At 41.5% G+C, this 20,427-nt stretch overlaps 1 protein-coding gene across 2 annotated transcripts in view; it reads left to right on the top strand.

Moving 5' to 3' along the window:
• sorcs3a (sortilin related VPS10 domain containing receptor 3a) overlaps positions 1 to 20,427 on the top strand; it is a 175,220-nt gene that overhangs the window by 147,871 nt on the left and 6,922 nt on the right. For both annotated transcript variants that reach the window (XM_058086792.2, XM_078793390.1), the window contains exons 17-22: positions 3,844 to 3,957; positions 4,429 to 4,600; positions 12,564 to 12,750; positions 15,734 to 15,867; positions 17,097 to 17,220; positions 18,201 to 18,313. In XM_058086792.2, the coding sequence (XP_057942775.2) occupies positions 3,844 to 3,957; positions 4,429 to 4,600; positions 12,564 to 12,750; positions 15,734 to 15,867; positions 17,097 to 17,220; positions 18,201 to 18,313 (844 nt within the window). The remainder of the gene's footprint in view (positions 1 to 3,843; positions 3,958 to 4,428; positions 4,601 to 12,563; positions 12,751 to 15,733; positions 15,868 to 17,096; positions 17,221 to 18,200; positions 18,314 to 20,427) is intronic.

Below are 20,427 nucleotides of genomic sequence, written 5' to 3'. Positions count from 1 at the left end.
GAACATTGGATTGGTGGCCACCTGATTTTGGTACTTGGTGTACACTATGAATTACTTTAGCACTGTGTTGCAACACTGAAAGGGGTTTCACATATTCCTCTCTGTGAGCTGAGGAAAGGTCATAGTGTTCCAGGATTATATAACATGGCGCATACCAAAAGAAAAATTAGACTGTCATCTTTCATCAGAAACAAAAAGTTTGTTTCCATTCTTTAGTAATCAGCAGAAGAACATATAAGTAATTTTCAGCAAAATATCAGTTCACAGCTTTTTGTGAAAATATACATACATTTCAAGTATAACTTGAAAAAAAATGGCCATATAGCCATCCATTAATTTTCTATCCTCTTCTTATCCTCACGAGGGTCGCAGACATGCTGGAGCCTATCCCAGCTGTCTTTGGTCGAGAGGCGGGGTACACCCTGGACTGGTGGCCAGCCAATCACAGGGCACATATAGACAAACAACCATTCACACTCACATTCATACCTATGGACAGTTTGGAATGGCCAATTAACCTAGCATGGTTTTGGAATGTGGGAGGAAACCGGAGTACCCGGAAAAAAACCAATGCACACCACAACATTTTTGTTTGTTTTTCGCTTAAAAAATATATATATATATATATTTTTTTTTTTTTTTTACAGAATAACACCATTAACTTTTTCCCTTCAATGCGTAACCTGAACGTTACACTCCTCCATGATTGTCCACTTCCTCAGTACTATGGAGTGCTTTAATACATTACTGTATATAGAAAAGCGCCATGCAGAGCTAATTTTTAGCCAATTTCTATGGCTTTAAATTGCCTGAAAAGTCACCTCTTTAATCGTGCATTTGCATCGGAAAAATGGCTTTTACGTCTTTTTTCCTCTTGCACAAGAAAAAAGGATATACAAATACATCTTTGGTATTGAATGGGTTAAAGAAGAGTGATTAAAATTAGCTTTCAATAACAACTGTATGTCACTGTGTCTTCTGTTTTTAGATATTGTACAGTCTAATCGTTCAGCGCTAAGTCAGTCTAGTAAGTTCTAATAGGGGCCTTCAGGACACACACACACACTCTCACCTCACACAATCAGAGTTGTGCAACACTTGACATGGACAATTACCGAGGGACACACCATAGATGCTTTGCTAGTGCTGGGCTTGGCATTACTGTAACACAGCAAACTCTTCTATTTAACATCTGCAGTGATTGATCCTTGGTGCTAATCTGTCTAATCTTATTGAGTTGATGCCATTGTTGTTTTTCCAGTTATTATGCTTGATCTTCTGTATTGCTATTTCTCCAAGAACACTGTAAACCACCCAAATTGTGTCAATCCTGCATGCCAGGCACATTCATTTACACAATTTACTCTGTTTTTCCAATTATGTGATAAGTTTGGAATTGTTTTAACATACACACAATGCCCGACTGTAACATCTGCCAGTAAACTTGTTATGTGTGTTATTATTCTAATTAAGAGATATGGAACTGTTGTGGTGTTGTTTTCAATTTGTATGCAAATCTTTCGGGGTTTGTGTTTTTATTTTACAACAAAAAGAGACGGAAGCCACAGCCATCTACAGTATATTGTGTGAATAATGTTTGTAAAAAGGCCAGAAGGTGAACGCTAATTACTTTTTCGTCAAACAAGCATAAAGACTTTTGGCTGGCTCTTTGCTGGTAATGTTTTGATGTGTGCTGAACAGGAAGGCAGCTTCCAAAGAAGCATCCTTTACATTTTCTATTGTGGCATTTAGACTGCAGAGTAAATGTGTGTAACCAAACCATTTCCATGCAGTTTTTGGCTTTTATCGTAATCAGGGCTGCAGAGCGCTGGAATCTGTCCCAGGTGACTTTGGGTTCAAGGCCTACTACACCTTGGACTGGTTGCCAGTCAATCACAGTGCACATATAAGAGACAGACAACCATCTGTTTAGACTCCCAGTCATCCAGGGCAGGGTATTCCATCAAGGTCAAATCAAGACAACAGGACTCCATGTTTCCCTTTTAACCCAAGAGTGTGGAGTGTCCCTATTTATATCTCTGGTGGTTGTGTCCCCTGGTAGTCGTCACATTAGAGTTGTTGTGTTTGTTGCAAAGCGTGGAAGGCGAATGACCTATTGTCATGCAGGACAGTTGTTCACCTGCCTGATGGCAAAACAGCTTGTGAGTGGCCATTCTTTCTGTGGAATGAGATAATCTTCGGGATATGTCATCTTTTGCAAAAGGGTTGCTTGGTCACTCGCTGTAATGTACAACATTGCTCAGTTTGCTTCTTGGGATTTTGTCTTTGGCGTTAACCAGTTTATGTCTGAGGTACGAGGCCACCACATTCTGCCTCCAGTTTGGATCTTCAGGCCCTTCGTCTCTTGGTGGATTTAACAAAAAGGTTCAGTTGGAATGCTCACAGTGTGTCTGTTGCTTATGTCTTCTGTTGTCGGTAGTGATGATCCTCTTTGCGCTATCCTCAAAAGTTCTGATAATCCTTAGCATGTGTGAATGATGAGACTCAAAATTCAGGTACAAAATGATCTGTGTTAGTGGGTTTTCTGTAGACGTCAGTAATGAGACATCCATCTCTTGACAGTATACAAACCGCAAAATGTTTTCTTTATGTCTTCCCAAGTGAAATGTTGATGACAATTTCTAAATTCTGGATAAGAAGGACTGTTGGTTTGAAAGAGGTGTGAAAGAAGCCATCTGTTTCAAACTAGACAGGTAGAGGAAGTTTGCAACCTCACCTATACCGTATTTTCTGGCCTATAAGTCGCACAAGGCCAAAAATGCATAATTAGGTAGAAAAAAACATACATACGTTGCACCTGAGTACAAGTCACATTTTTTGTGGGTAATTTATTTTACAAACTTGACCAAAACAGACATTATATCATCCTGGAAGGCAAGTTCTAACATTAATAAAAGAATCAAGAACAGACTGAATAGGTGTAAGATATGCTAACGCAATGGTTATTCAGCTACACGAAAAATAAACATGAACAGAAAAGGTGTCCAGTGTTTATGTAACATAAACAGTTTTAAGTACAGTAACTGTTTTGATTTCTTCATGGCAGTAAGAGAAGCCCCCGCTGTACGCCAGTCCCTAACAAGTTTCTCACTTTCTCCAAACTTTGTCTCTGCTGCTCCATTACTGTTTTCAGTCTGCAGAATATGATTTTCTTTGGGGGGGCATTTGTGTTATATATATATATATATATATATATATATATATATATATATATATATATATATATATTTCCATTTTTAAGTTGCTCTGGAGTATAAGTCGCAGAAACAGCCAACCTATAGAAAAAGGGCGACTTATAGTCCAGAAAAAACGTTAATCTGCTTCCAACTATGTCCTGACATCTCTCCCCCAAAGAGTGCCTCATTTCAAAGGAAGCGTCGCCACTAACAAGCTATTTTGCCAGCAGGCAGGCCAGGACCTGGACGTACAACAGGCACACTGAGCAGCAAACACAATAACCAATTGTGATCCCCCCCAGGGAACAAACACCAGACACACAAATATGGGAATTCCACGCTTAAAAAATGCAGAACTAAAGAAGCCTTTCTGGTTTGCGTAAATTATCACATTGTTTTTATGACACATAAATAAATTATGTTTCGCGGGCATGATAATTGAAGTAAATATTTTGTTGTCTACTGAAATACAGTACCTTCCTCTCCAGATGTGTATCCATACACAATGTCCCTGATGTCAACAACTGTGCTGAAGCCAATACATACAGTATTAACAGCATGTCATATATATATAAAAAAAAACACTGGATGACAATGATCCTATGATATCCAATGATATTGATTAGGTCCCTTTGTTGTCTCACAGTGACTATGGTTATGAGCGCCGAAGCAATGGGAACTGCAGGCCCGCCTTCTGGTTCAATCCCTCCACCATCACCAAGAGCTGCCGTCTGAGTCAAAGCTATCTCAACAGCACAGGGTGACGATATGGTCTCATTGATGCAGCATCATTATCAGAGTGGCAAAAATGACTTGATTACTTTGTTTATTGGCTTTTAGAGGGGGGTCTCAGAATATAACTCACAAATAGCAGGGCTCTAGTGTACACTATTTGAGATTAAAGTTGTTTTAATGTGTACCTTATCTTATTACAACTTCTGAGACTGAATTAGAGGGACTCTGAATATCTGCATACAGCAAACATCTGCATTCAGACCATTGTCGGGAACATGCTGTAGCTACCACGGGAAACCCAATGATGACAGTTGCCCTCAGAAGTGGTACTGCTAATACCTGTAATCTGTCCAGTACACTTATTCTACCACCTGCAGATTTATTGCAAGGCTGCCAATAACCATTATTATTATTAACATTAGAAGCAATAGCAATGTAAAGCAATAGCATATCAGAAACAGCCTGAATTTTCAACTTGTCTTTTTTTCATCCATAGGTACCGTAAAGTAGTATTGAATAACTGCACCAAAGGAATAAAAGAACTGTACACAGCTAGAAAGCAACAGTGCCCAAAGAGACCTCCTAAGGGACTTTTGCTGACCACCAAAGATGATAAACTGGCTGCCAGCCTGGGCACTAACGTCACATTCCTGGTTCATCTGGATGAGGTAAGAACCATGCCAAGAGCTAATTGTTAAAACACAGAAACCAGAATGGGATCGTATCGTTGTTGTAGGTAGTAGTGGCAACAGACCACTTCTGGTTAGTAAAATAACTAGTTTTCAATACATTAACGTTTTGATTTTATTATTTTGATTAAGTACTTTTTGTAGCTTAAAGAAAATCTGAACATATCAAAGCCTCATTTTTGCAGAGCTCTGTCTAACATATCTACCTGCTTAAAAAGCAATTGCTTTTGAACAGTTTGTTCCTTGAGCTTCCTTGTTAAGTCATTCAATCCCAGCCTTTTTTCAAAAGACACTGGTCAGATGATGTTCACTGATCTTTCAAGGCACACAAAGTATTGTGTCCTACGGATAAATAAACATGGAACCAAAAGAAAGACTAGATTCCTCTTTCATTCCTTCTTTCATCAGAAAAAAAGTTTTTTATACCTTTTTCCTTTCTTTAGTGATCAGCAGCAAAACATAGGTAAGTTTCAGGAAAATATTAGTTTCCGAATAGAAAACAGAGAAAAACAGCTTTTTGCATAAAGATACATGAATTGTTATTTTCATGTAAAACAACATTTTTGGTTTTGTTAATTGTTTAGATAAAGGTCACAAAAGCAAAAAATATTTCTGTTAAAGTGAAAAATATGCTTGAAATGTCCATCCATCCATTTTCTATCCCACTTATCCTCACGAGGGTCGCGGGTATGCTGGAGCCTATCCCAGCTGTCTTAGGGCGAGAGGCGGGGTACACCCTGGACTGGTGGCCAATCACAGGACACATATAGACAAACAACCATTCCGACTCGCATTCATACCTATGGACACTTGGTCAAGTCTTCCTGATCTTCTGACTGTGTGGCCAAAATGCTAACTACTTTTACACCGTGCGGCCGTCTATAAATAGATATTTTAAAAAGTATGGTCTTCATGAAAGCGGCATACGTCAGCCATGCCACACGCCTCAATAAACAGATTAATACAATCATTGGATTTGGAAAGGGACACCCTCCCGGAAGAACTACACACTTTGTATCGTCACCAAATATAACAACATATGTCATATGGGAGATAAAAATAGGGAAACAAAGGAGGACAACAGGGGGTGTGTATGACTCCCCAGTTATAATATCATCCAGCTGAGTCAGCCCACACGTCAGAAACTGTGAATTGTGTATGTCTGCTGATCAGAATAGCGACTCTTTGGAATGGAAATTGGAATCAAAGGCTTTGCATGCTCATTTCCTGCTGAGACATGACGGTTAGATGAACAAATATGGCTCTTTCATAGAAATGCAATATCTGCTTTTAATGACTGTCTTGACCTCCACTTTGTGATTGAGAAACTTGAAGGAAAATTGCACTTTTGGGGGAATTTTGTCCTTCATACACAATTCTTATGTGAGACGTGAACACGCATCTTTCCCTTTTCTGTGCTCCACAAAGAACAACTTGAAATAAATCCGATTTGACTATGAAAATCCTTTAGTCTTAGACAGCCTATATCTCATTATTTATCAAGGTGTTCAATCATTTTTAAGGCGTACGTGTGAAACATAAATAACAGCAATCCGTATTGTTACAAGGAACAAAATTACTTGGTTGAAGTATAACTGTGGACCTCGCACAATGGAAAGCGTCCGTGTATCTGGCCAGGAGAGGACTCTGCCAAAAGACTGCATCATGTCAAACTAAGAATTGTTAGCCATAGCAAACCCTGCAGTGGCAGAAATCTTTTTCCACCTACCCAAAATCCCACCAGATGGAATTGTTAATAATTAAGTAAGTCACCATGATATTGATTCTGATACATGGAACACAGTGCTTGATAATCCAGCTATTTACAGAATCCATCTAACTGTGTCACTATGACACAAAATAACATCAATGTTTCTATAGCTTGGTTAATATGCAAGCCACTGCATGGAGTGTTGTTGGCGGTTTTGGGGGGGATAAAATAGGGGACTCTCCATTAATAGGGGACTCTCCATTATAGGCATGGGGGGGGGGGGTATCTTGAATGCACAGAAAAGGGAAAGGCCCGTGTTCTTGTCTCAATAAAAGATTGTGGATGATGGGCAAAATTCCCCAAAAAGGGCACCATTACTTGAACTATCCATCTTATTTATATCCCTTTTGTTATGTGAATTTTCCCCAAATGACTGATGACTGTGACGACTGTGTCATTTTTTATAGTGAATTCAACACCATTAATGCTGCTCTGCAAACCTCTGAAATTAATGCATGCTATTTGATGTATTTTATGTCTTTGATGGACTGCCGTATTTAAAATATGACACTGGTTCGGTAGAGTTGAATAGTTCCAGTATTGCTACAGTATTGCACAGCTGCTGTCTGCTATGGAGTATCACCATAGCCGGAGGAGCCATAGAAGATCTACCTCATAACAGTAATGAGTTGTTAATTCGTTCATATTGGTGTTAGTTGATGCCAATTTGTGGCGAGTTGCCAGGGGATATAATGGGTCAACCAGAAAAGCCATACATTTTCCCCACACTGAAAGGGGCATTAGACCTATCTCGTGTTTCGGACACAGCACACTGCAAACAATCAAATTAGAACTGCTGCATGTAAACAGGGACTTCAGTATTTATTTGAGGAATCCAACTCATTTAGCGCACGTGAAGGCAGTAAATGAAAACACGGTTTGAGAAAAAAGAGAAAGGTTTGTCAGCAATCTGCAGTTTGTTGCTGGACGAAAGGACAAAACAAAACGAAACATGCTCTTCAACTCACTCATGTTTGGAGACATGGCAGTAGAAAGCCTTTTCTGCCTGTAGATAGACTGGCGTTACTCCTAGTTTACTATTGTCATGAGAAAAAATTGGCTTCCCAGTTTTGCTGGCAAAACTAAGATAACCTAAATTCATTACTGCAGTTCTTGCACAGAAATAGGACAATTAATAACTAAAGCAAAGAAAATGAGGCAGTCAACAGTCAAGGTGGAGCCGATGGAATTCCATTTTTCCCTTCATGATAATTACTATATTGCTCCAGGGGTGTGCCAAACTATGGTCGGGGGCCATTTGCGGCCCACATGTTTTTTTTATTGGACCACCACAAAGTACGGCACTCTTGAGTTTATTGAGTCTTGCCTCCTGCCTCTGTGTCTGGGGTCCAGACCCAACCAAGAATATGACAGAACAATCCGGCCAACAGAATGGACCCCATTGACACGGACCCTGTCAAGAAATCCTTGTGTCTCCAAACCATGCACCTGTCCAAGCAGGAGGAACAGTTCAACGTACTTGGAGTGACAAGATGCTCGCCTGGCCGCCCTCGAGTCTCAGCTCAGCGCTGTGTTGTCCGCCCTTCAGGTCCACCCGGCTCTCGCCGCACCACAAGCACCGGACGTCCACCCGGAAGCTTCGGCCATGCTTTTTCGCCTGTGAAGCCTCTGACCATGCCCACTTCTGCGATCACACCTGTTTCCTCGACGAAGCGTTTGTAGTTAGTTCATCTATTTCTGTGATGGCGTTATCGACGGCCAATGTTGTTCGCTCTCTGGATGGGCGTCATCGGGCTAATGTCACTCACCAGACACGTTCCTTTTAGCGCCGCCTTGGAGGCAATCTCCTTGAAAACATGATGCTCTTTCTAACCCGGTTCGACTTCTCTCTGACCTTCCGCCCTGGTTCCTAAAATGGCAAGCCCGACGCCCTCTCCATGTACTCCCCACCCTCGGACGCACCTCCCAAAGAGACCATCCTTCCACAATCCTGCATCCTGAGGGCGCTTAAGTGGGTTATGAAGAATCATGTGATGGACGCCATGAAGGACTCCTCACCTCCAAGGGACCGCCCTGCCGGGCGCGTGTTCGTGGTCCCGGGCCTTTGCTCTGAGGTTCTTTGCTGGGCGCACAAGTCCAAGCTCGCCTGCCATCCTGGAGTTTCATGCACCATCTTCGTCCTGTCACAGCGCTTCTGGTGGCCTTCCCTGCATGCTGATGCCAGGGAGTTTGTGGCCGCCTTTTGCAAGGCCATAGGGGCCTACCACCCACAAACAAACGCCCAGTGTGAGCAAGCAAACCAGGCCTTGGAGGGCACCATTTGCTATGTTTGCCACCAGCAGCTAGCCTCCTGGGCCATCAACCTGCCGTGGATTGAGTATGCCCACAATTCACTCATCAGCTCTGCCACAGGCCTTTCGCCTTTCCACGGAGCGTACGGGTACCAGCCCCCAGCTTTCCCTTCTCTGGAGGCGGAGTCGGCAGTCCCTTCCATCTCTGCCCACCTGCGCCGTGCCTGCCTGGCTTGGCACAACACCCAGAAGGCCCTGGCACGCACAGCTGAGTGCAACCAGCATCTGGCCAAACGCCACCGCTTGCCTGCACCAGAGTACAAACCTGATCAGAGGGTGTGGCCGTCGACTCCTGATCTGTCCCTCCACACCAATTCCAGGAACTGGAGCTCTGTGTTTTTTCATGGTGCACCCTTTTTGACACCATCACCCTTTGTTACTCCTTGGACTCAATAAACTCTTGAGTTTACTCACCTGCTTCCTGTGACACGTTTTAGTCTTACTATCTACAAAATAGTAATGTGGCCCTTGCATCGTTTCATTATTGTTATGTGACCCTTGGTGGACAAAGCATGGACACCCCTGTCGTTGAATGAGCCTTTATTCTTGTCACTTATACAGAAGTACAAGCAAAATAGTGCAATCATGACTTGGTGATGAGGGGGGTGGGAAGGGAAACTACACTAGGAGAGGGGAGGGAAAAAACAACAAGTAAACACATTGTTCACACACATAGACACAAGACCAGCGCCACAAAGGGGAAATGGTTCCCAGTGCGACCATTAGCCAGCCACAGCTACCTGCAGCCAATTACGGCACAAGCCACGGTTCCCGTCCTGCCCACACTGGGGGGCAGTTTAGCGGCGAAGGCGTTGGATGGCGGGGGTGGAGGAGGGGTTGGTGAGTGTAATGCGTATGTGTGTCTTTGGATGCATGATGCATGAGTGTGTGACGTTACCCCTGTCAGGTGCCCAATCTTGGAGCTCAGTTCGCAGGGTGTCATTGCGATAAACATTAGTTGCCATGGAGATGTCCGTGGTGGGCCCAGAGAAGACAAACAACAGGTGTCCGTGAAGAAATAATGGCGGGTCAGAGCGTCCCACTGCAGCAATCTCTTGGGAGAAGTTGTTTTCACAACACAACCTTGGTTAGCCGTGGGGGGATCCAGATTAAGTATATTGTTTGGGTTGTTTTGGGCAGCCACATTCCAAAAGATAGGGCCACCCTAGTGTCCATTCTGATCTCCCAATCGATCCAACTGCCTTTGCAAAGCCGAAATGCTCTCCAAGATGGCATCCTTGTTGTGATTGGCAGTCACAGTCAGAGTCTGAACAGTTTTGCCCACCAAATCATTCACGACGGGCAGCTGTGGGGCCAACTCCATCCGCTGCCTCCATCATATCAATTCTGCGATACACCAGGAAAGTGCCCAATCCAATCAGCAACAGACCTGTTGTCATGGTTCCAAATAGGTAGACGTCTTCCATGTCCTCCACAGAAAGAATCGCTAGGCACATGATCTTCCACTTCCCCCAGCTGTCCATCATGTACCTGGCGGTTCCCCCGAGCTTCTCGTCTAGAAGATCGAGTCCATTGCATGGAGAGACCAGTTGATCAATTCCATCATTTAGATTTTTGGAGAACAGTGCAAAGACAGGCTCTTAAAAAAGTATAAAACTGGACTAAACAAGACATAAGAAGCAAGCAAAGCAGGGAAGATAAGGGATAAGGGAGGAGAGGGGAAAGATGTGTTCCTCGTATACTACATATATACAATACAGTATAAATGTATATCATGGGAATTGGCTTAAAATTAGGGTGGTGGTGGTGGTGGAGTAAATATATATACATGATCTTTGTCAGAAACTGGATCATACACAATCAAGTACCCAAGAAGACAGGAGGAAGAGTCAAAGCCATGTAAAAAACTGACAAGTTATGTTCACCGAACCGAACTGAAACATTGCATGATGGCTTTTTCCAAAACAACACAGCCAAAAGAACAAATTACATATTATATTAGGTATTGAGACCAGGGTTCAATTCCACCCTCGGCCATCTCTGTGTGGAGTTTGCATGTTCTCCCTGTGCATGCGTGGGTTTTCTCCGGGTACTCCGGTTTCCTCCCACATTCCAAAAACATGCTAGGTTAATTGGTGACTCCAAATTGTCCATAGGTATGAATGTGACTTTAAATGGTTGTTTGTCTATATGTGCCCTGTGATTGGCTGGCGACCAGTCCAGGGTGTACCCCGCATCTCGCCCGAAGACAGCTGGGATAGGCTCCAGCACCCCCGTGACCCTCGTGAGGAAAGAGCGGTAGAAAATGAATGAATTAATGAATATTAGGTATTGTGAAATCTTGAAAAAAAAGCAATTAAAATTAACTTGCTTGATGTTATGAGCTGCTGTAAAAATGTTAAACATAAACTATAGTGTCTCGTTATGATGACACTAATGAAATCGAGTATGGTTGTTAAAGGCTCAGCTTGAGGTTTGACACATTTCACACATACACACACACACACAGTAAGCAAGCGTTAATGAATGTCCTGGTCGCTCATGTAAGGGGCAATCATTGTCACAAAAGGGACAAAGAGTAGAGTGACATCAGTAGTGCCAAACTTGTTTGCATGACAGCTTATTACATATATACAGTTATACAGTTCTTCACAATGCCTGCAGTATAAAATATTTACAATGTGCTCTGTCTTCTTTCCTGACACCCATCAAGTATATCATTTTATATGCAAAGGGACATGAACTATCCCCAGAACACTCAAAACGAACCTCTCAGCTTCACGCTCTGAAGCACGGCCACAAGTGGCAAGTAGCAAGGGATGGAAGTCTAAAAATGAGAACATAAACCCTTGGGTCATACAGTATTTTGCGTGTTTTGGCAGGATTGACATGTAAAAAAAAAAAAAAAAGAGTATTTGAGTCGTGGGCGCAGGGAAGCCCAGATTTCCCATTCCCTGGCGACTTCACCAGGTTTTTCCGACAGATCCCGAAGTGTTCCCAGGTCAGTTTAGAGACATAGTCTCTCCAAAGCGTTGTGGGTCTTCCCCAAGCCTCCTACCTGGCCTGACATGGCCTACCTCCGACTTGGCTTGAACACCTCCCCAGGTGTCTGGACTTATCAGTTGCCCAAGCCACCTCATCGGCCTCCACTCAGTATGGAGGAGCAGCGTTTCTACTCCAAGTTTCTCCCAGATGACAGTGCTTCCCACCTTATCTCTAAGAGAGAGCCAGCCACCCTACGGAGAAAATTCATTCCCGCCTCTTGTACCTGCAATCTTGTCCTTTTGGTCACTACAGGAAAGTATTTATGGTGGGTAATTTCGTTGGAAAAGTAGCAAGGTTTGTCCAAATCCCAGGTAATTGAGAAAATATTTTTTGGGGAGGGGCATGTCACACTACAAACCCAAACTGAAGTCGAAACCTCAACCAGCAAAATGCAACAAAAAACGTATTCCTGGAGCACCGCGAATGATACAAGCACATCCAAGGGTCCAATGGCTTGCTGCGCATGAAAAATGCTTACTACATGTTGGTAGATGTGAATATGTTATTATTTTAAAGTTGGTGGTTCTTATATTGGCGGTCAAGGCAGTGATCGAGACCACTGGCAGTTTTGTGTGGCATTCTGTCTTTCAAAATGACCTACAGTTGGTTGGCTGGTTCCTTGTGTGCACATGTCAAAATTTATTAAAGGTCACATGCGTCATAATAAAGATGATGCTCACAACAAGCCTGTAACTCCACGGGAAATCTTTTCATTTTCTGATGTTTGCCTTTTTTTCATTGTTTCAGTAAATGGACTTGGCTTCTGTAGCAAATCTACACTAAGCATGCAAGTCTAGAAACACTATATTATGTGTTGTGGGATTAATGACACTTACTGTGTGCTGTCTTTCAGGGTGATTCTATACAGACCAACATCCAATTAGACTTTGGTGATGGCATAGCTGTGTCCTATTCCAACCTCAGTTGGGCTGAAGAGGGGATCAAACACGTGTACAAGACTGCCGGAATATTTCGTGTCACAGCCCTAGCAGAAAACTCCCTCGGTTATGACACAACAACACTTTATCTGCATATCACTTGTAAGTGTCTTCACTCTTGCACTTGCATTGTCATCGTTATTATCACCTTTTTTTTTTTTTGGCTCATATGGCAACAAAGATTAGCGTTTATGATTCCATCCACCCATTTTCTATGCCACATGTCCTCACCAAAAATACCAAAAATATAACGTTACTTTATGTTTCGGTTGGAGTATGTACCATGAAAGTGGCTCAACATACCCGGGCTTTGTGCTCATGATGCAGCTCAACTAAACCTGAATTACCTGAACTAAACAGAGTTTAATGGTGGTTATCAACTTACAATGTCAAATCAGATTCACAGCTTTGTGCTATGTGTTCACATAAAAACATCCTTTTGGCATCATATTATTCCTGTTATCTACTCAAAAATGGAACAATACTGAATGGTATACGTATTTTACACAAGTAGGAGCAAGTAATTATTATGGAGTGTTATGAGAAGTTCAATTACCAATTACCACTGCCAAAGGCAACACTGTCACCGCCAATAAAGCGAGAGCGGACTGCTGGCAGAAAATTGCTGACCATGTAAATGCATCAGTTGACACTGATTATTATACTATACTCTTGGTGTTTTTATTTCTGAAAACGCTGTACAACGTTTACATATTAATGCCTATCCATATAAGAAATAAATAAACTGGCGCAACATTTACATTTTTGAATGACGTATATATTGTTTTCATATTTTACTTATCGTAGATATAGAAAGTGTGAACCTTTTTGATAAGCTCTCCTTTTAGTTAGAGTAAACAAGTGTTTTGTTTCAGTTGTTTCAGACAGCTGATTCCTCCAGCAAATGTAAGAAGACCAATGTGCTAAGTGCGCTCACTCAAGGACTGCTGCGACATAGTCGTCCTGCGCAACATCATGATTCAAACTCAATTAATAAAAAAAAAAAAACTATTGATTCATAATCACTGTTTTGTGGTTGACTATGGCTTATTATTAGTCAAAAATATCGAAAGACAAATAATGTGTTTTTCCATTACATTACCTTAACTTGCAGCCATGGATCATTTCCGGTCTGACATGACAATGAAAAAAATTATTGCTCCCATTGTGTGTGAAAGTGGTACGATTTTGGCTAGTAGATTGCTATTGTTGACCTATGGATAAAGCTAGTTTAGATTGGACAAATGGGTTGAAGAAGTGATGTAAAGTCCAAGTATAAGTTATGCATTCATCCACCCATTTTCTTCCGCTTATTAGACCCAGTTGGTCGAAGAAGTATCAGGGATGCCCAGATTTATTTCCAACCCCCTTCTCGTCTCCTTGTCCCGTCTCATGGAATTGAGAAGCACATTAGAGCACAATTAGAGTGACTCCCAGGTGACCTTGAAAAGCTCATTGCAAAGGGTGAACCCAGACTTATTTCCATCAGTTGTATCCATCATGTTCTTTTGGTCACTACCCAAAGCTTGTGAATGTACATAGACGGTGGGAACATAGATCACTTTCACCTTTCGGCTCAGCTCTGTCCTCATGATGACAGTCCGGGCACAGAAACTGCACTGCAGATGCTATATCTGTCTGAAGATCTCACACGGCTCATGATCTCCCTGCCTGAAAGTTGCAAGTTCAGGCCTCAATCCCGCTGTGGCATTGTCAATGTATCCTTGGGCAAAATACTGAACCCCCAGTGGCTCATGAAACTGTGGCATCAGTAGGTGAAGTAGGTAAGAGTGTCAAAGCATTTTCAATACATTGATGGTAGAATGGCGCTATACGAGTGAAAGCCTGTTTATGTACCCCATCCTTCTCTCGGCCATGAACAAGGCACTGACATACTAAAATTCCGCCTGAGGCAGCACTTCACTCCTGCTCTCCTGGAGTGCACGGTCCATTCTTTTCCCACTGAGAAAAAATGGTGCTGATTCTCATCCCAAAAGCGCACTCAACTAAGAAGTGTCCCTGCAAAGGTTGAAGGCCGTCAGGACCAAATCATCGGTAAATTGTAGAGCTGAGATTCCCAGGCCAAGCAACTTGATACCCTTTATACCTGGGGTCTCAAACTCAATTTACTTGGGGGCCACTGGAGCTAGGGTCTGGGTGAGACTGGGCCGCATCAGGTTTTCCAAAAAAAAAAAAAAAGCATTTATTAAAAACAAATATTTTTAAAAACTTCGCTTTGGTTCCAATTTTCTACAAGAAAAGCTCTGATAAAACATTCCACTGTTCTCAAATATCTTAATTTTTATTTTTCTGCACAAAATAAGATGACAAATAAATAATAAAGAAAATCAATCAATCAGTAATAAATAAATATAATAATAATAATAAAACGGCAAATAATAAAAACTTAAGAAACCACATATAGTTGGTGGGTAGACAAATAATTTTTTTCAGATTAAAATTAACAAAGCATTATTAGAGCCCTGTAGACATGCTAAAACACGACTATAGTCACATTTATACTCTTTTTATTTACAACATATTGCGCAACTGCAGGGTCTTGAGACACATGCTAACTCGCAAACTAGAGAGCTAGCGACCTAAACGGTAGCCTTCAAGTTATTTCCTTCAAACTTAAATAGCCAAAAACTTACCACTTCCACATGGATAGGGAGGATAACTATTAACAGTTATTTAACCTTTAACATGAACATTAATCAAACGTAATAATTTTTTCTGGGTACATGATACCATACAGCATCCATATCAAACTTGCGCGGGCCGCACTAACATTAAACTTTCATATCAAGGCGGGGGCCTCAAACTAGTGTCCTGCGGGCCACATTTGGCCCGCGGGCCGCGTGTTTGAGACCCCTGATTTATACCTTGACTTCATGTGGATATAATGTCCTTAAATATCCAATTAAATAAAATAAGCTGAGATGGAGAATATCTATCAAAGTGTGGTGTATTGTTTTATCTTTCCTTTGAACTGTTATGGTATTTGTAGCCATTTGAGTTTTTCCATTTTAACAGCTCCAAAATCAGATGCCATTCATTCAAACTTGTGCTGTCCTTTTCTTAGGTCCTGTGGAAAATGTGCAGCTTCTTGCCCCCTTTGTGGTCATAAGAAACAAAGAAGTCAACATCTCAGCAGTTGTCCTACCCAATCACCCACGCACAGTCACCTATTTCTGGTGGCTTGGCAACAACACTGAGGTGAATCTTTTTCTAACAGTGTGCAAAAAGGTTGTGTCCCTTTTGTACAATTTGAAAGGTGAGACATCCCTCCAAAAGCGAGAATTGTTCCCAATATGCACATAGCTTGGTGTGAACCACTGCTGCACTCAAAGCAAATCTTCATCCACTCGTTAATCATACAGTATTGTAAATCATGTACCACCAAAGGAGTTTCTTTTTTGGGTTCAGCAGAGCTTTGCTGCAGGTTGGTTGCTCCATCATTGGACTATAACCTGGAAGTTAACCAGGGTTTTGACCCCCTGAGCTTTGTCTCTATAATGTGGGGCAAGGTATCAGTGGCGCAAGGGGGATACTATCAGTGTTGGTTGTTCTACCCACCTGATAATTGACCATTAGCAGGTGCAGAACAACCGTAACAGATCCTGGGTTCTCAATAAAGACTCAGTTGACAGTTGAATTCTATTTCAGTCTCTTTACTCTGACAACTGAACACACAAGAAACATGTCACTTATAACCTAATTAGATAAGATTCAAATATTTTTTCTTTGACATTCAACATAAATAAATACATGTGCTAGTTTGATGCTACTGTATATCAGAATATTTTATATGCGCTAGCAATTAGCAATTCATAGGGCATGACATCAATCTACCCCCAGTCATCAAATATGTTGCTCAACAAGCTGTCCCAACAGAACTCTGATGCCAGGAACCATTTCAGATTTAAAAGAATAAAGGACAAAAAAGATGAATTAAAACTGAAGTGTTTCGCAAGGTCTGACAAGGTCAGAAATACTACAAACCCCAGAAACCACTTGAAAAGGTATACACTAACGTTAGCTTCCAAAAACTGTAAGACTCACTAGCATTACCATGGGCCAAAAAGATAACTTTTGTTGCTACAAGTGTTCCAGGGGGGATGACAGAAAATATTTGAGAACCATGGCATAAACCAAAGTGACATCAGGCTGTAGTTGCCACCCAGGGACTCAGAATGTATGATGTTTTCTTTAGCAATAAATACTTCACTTTTTAGCTGGAAAATGTATTTTTTTCTTTAATAAAATTAATGTTGACCACCACCCATGAGATGAAATTATTCTATCTCAGGAGTGTCAGTGCACTTAATAATATACCAATAGTAAGCAACCAATAATAGCAATCATACTGTATGAATTTGACAATAATTAACCTAGGACATCACCCATCAGCGTAGTAATTTGGTGTGTCTTTTTTGTGTGTGTAGCCAGTGGTCACATTGGATGGGAGTGTCGCATACACCTTTCCCAATGAGGGAATGTACCCTGTCACAATTCAAGTGGCAGCCGCAAACGTCATCTTTCAAGATACCAAAACCATAGCAGTCAGAGGTAAGTTCTTTTTTTCATAATACGCCTATTTTATAACAAGCAGTCTTCATAGTCAGTGGTTATGTCTCATGACCCGGCTATGATAAGTGAAATTCTGCGATGTAAGATACCTTATTTATAAAAGAGATATTTTTCATATTTTCATGTTTACAATCTTTTCAATATGCTTATTTAACATTTTTACATGTCTAGATGCCTCTTGACCTAGTCATGTTTTATACTCGTATTCATTATTAATTGTTAATTAAGTTAATTAATTGTTTATTAATTCATTATTGTTCACTCTCCAATAGGGAGCGTTATCTTGGATTATACCAGTGTGACACAGGTTCACAGTTAGGCCTCACAGACCTTACAGCTAGGAGACCAGGGTTTAATTCCACCTTCGGCCATCTCTGTGTGGAGTTTGCATGTTCTCCCCGTGCATGCGTGGGTTTTCTCCGGGTATTCCGGTTTGCTCCCACATTCCAAAAACATGCTAGGTTAATTGGCGACTCCAAATTGTCCATAGGTATGAATGTGAGTGTGAATGGTTGTTTGTCTATATGTGCCCTGTGATTGGCTGACGACCAGTCCAGGGTGTACCCCGCCTCTTGCCCAAAGACAGCTGGGATAGGCTCCAGCACCCCCGCGACCCTCGTGAGGAAAAAGTGGTAGAAAATGAATGAATGAATGAATGTTTTGTTGTAGTAGTAATCCTGCTATACATAGATACATATATAGAAATACATATGGACCCACACAGTGTGTATTATTACTAACACGACACCACATGTGCCATTGTACGCTAACCAAAACAAAACATGATAACCAAGGTTTCTCTGTATGTAATTAATAAAATACAGTCAAGTAATTGACAATATAAACAGTAAAGTAATCAACATACATGTCACAAATTCCATACAAATACATATATATATAAAAATTAAATTTCACAAAAACCTCTTCTAAGATGCTTATTCCCTGAATCCTCTCACCAGAATTCTTCAAATCTCTACTATTATCATTCTCACCAAATCTGGACGAGTTCAACCCCGATTTACCTGAGTGGAGACAGGATGCGGGGAGAGTAATTAAGAAGGCTGTTCTCCAAGTGAGTCATTTTCATTTCCTGCTGATGCTCTGTCTGCTTTCCTTTCTGTCTGCTTTTTTCTTGGCTATGTGACTTTTCGTCTAGCTTTTTTGCAATTACTTCCGATATCCCCATTACTTGTGCTGTCCAATACTGTGAAGTCATTGGTGCGGCAAGAGAACACCCTCAGGCCACCGTGTGATTCATCATCCGACAAGTGTGAAGACGCCTCTTCTACCCTTCTCCTTCAGGAAATGGCCTCATGAGCACTGATTCCTTAATTTTAAAAGTCACACTCTGTCTAAAATGATCTCCTAACTTCTGAGCATTGAGGCTTAGAAGAGACCTATTGCCCTTTTGCTGTATGATATGTGTGTGTGCTTTCCATAATGAAATGTAGATCACCCTACCTTTTTCACAGCCAATTCAGCTCAGAAATACAGTGGGAACCTTCATGAATACAAAGCAATGTAAAAGAATGTTATTGGCTTGCTGTGGAGGTGTATGTTTTGTTGAACATTTGATGAAAGCTGACCATTTATTGTTATTTGCATGGTATTGCCAAACATTCCTGTAAATATTCTTATTCATCCACGTCATTGTAGTCTAAGTCGCAACTGGACGGTTCAGGGTGTCTCAAGAGACATTCCGCCGCCTCTTGTCCGAACAGGTTTCATTAGTTCATCCTCAATGACGAGTAGTTATCCTTTAAAGGAGGAGGCATGTCCAGACAAGAATGGTTTCACTCTTTTGTGGTGTTAAATATCAGATGTAATAATGGTCAGGGACACACCTGAAACCAAGGTGGATGTGTGTTGTTTATATGCTAGAGGCTAAATGATGGACTCTTTTAGTTTTAGGAAAAGATGAAAGGACAGTATTGTATGGGGGGGGGGGGTGTCATAGACCTCCCCTGCTATTTAGAGATGGTTACTCACTTTTGACACGTCCCTTTCAAACCAACTGTCTTTTCTGCCCAGAATGTGTATAATTTTGTCCTGAAAAGAGTGCTGCTTCTCTTTGAGGTGCAGGTAAACAGCTAAGTCTTGACAGGAAGAGTTAGCCTGTTAGTTAGTAGCCTACACCAAATCCTCAGATTCGGGCTGTCCGACCTAGTTAGGCTAGTGTTTGTCCCACCCAGCCATTCACCATGACCTGAGAAAACTAACGTGTCATCGTTTCCTATACATGTACCTACTTTGTCAAGGTTATTCCCATAATATCTGGGCCGGTGTCATAGAAAACAATTGAAAATTGAATGTGTATGAGCAGTTCTCAAATGTAGCAAACATATTGCAGAGCTAAGGTTAAGGGTTGGAGTTATTGCTTATGTTGTCCACTTTGCTTTATCTTTCTCTCCTACTCTGCATCCCCCATTTTGAACATTTTGAACTCTGCAATCATGTGTCCATTGTTTGATTTTGTCATTGCTTTCATCAATGCCACATACCCACCTCACTATCTGGCCAGGTCACAGAGAAAACATAAAAGGCATCACACATGCTAAAGGAATGATTGATTACCACTTCAGCATCATTCTTTTTTCACTGTGAGCTCAACTTTTAAATCATTCCAAAAAAGAGAACAATAAGAGGAAATAATGCATTGGACAACTGTGATTATTAACACCAAGGTTATCCATTACCTGACAAATAAATAAGCGACAACATATCAGCAGGTGCAATGGTTAGCATGTCGGCCACACAGTCAGGAAGACCTAGGTTTGATTCTCCGCTCTGGCATCTCTGTGTGAAGTTTGCATGTTCTCCCCATGCATGGGTGGGTTTTCTCTGGGTACTTCGGTTTCCCCATTCCAAAAACATGCTAAGTTAATTGGCCACTCCAAATGTGCAAATGGTTGTTTGTCTATATGTGCCCTGTGATTGGCTGGCCACCTGTCTAGTGTGTACCCCGCCTCTCGCTCAAAGTCACCTGGGATAGGCTCCAGCATAATCCAGCGACCATTGTGAAGCTAAGCGGTACTTAATGGTCGGATGGATATTGACAGGCCCAATTCACCCCTACCAGCATGGTGATTTATTTTTCATATTGCGTATTTTAATACTTTTTCACTGGCACACAAATTTATTGAGATGCATGTTCGATTTCTTTTTTTTTTTTGGAATACTAAATAA

The sequence above is a fragment of the Doryrhamphus excisus genome, linkage group LG9 (genome assembly GCF_037039965.1).
Source record: "Doryrhamphus excisus strain RoL-2023G ecotype Guam linkage group LG9, RoL_Dexc_Guam_v1.1, whole genome shotgun sequence".
Taxonomy (NCBI): Eukaryota; Metazoa; Chordata; class Actinopteri; order Syngnathiformes; family Syngnathidae; genus Doryrhamphus; species Doryrhamphus excisus.
Note: the sequence above shows the minus strand (reverse complement) of the source record. Positions and strands in the feature narration are given on the sequence as shown.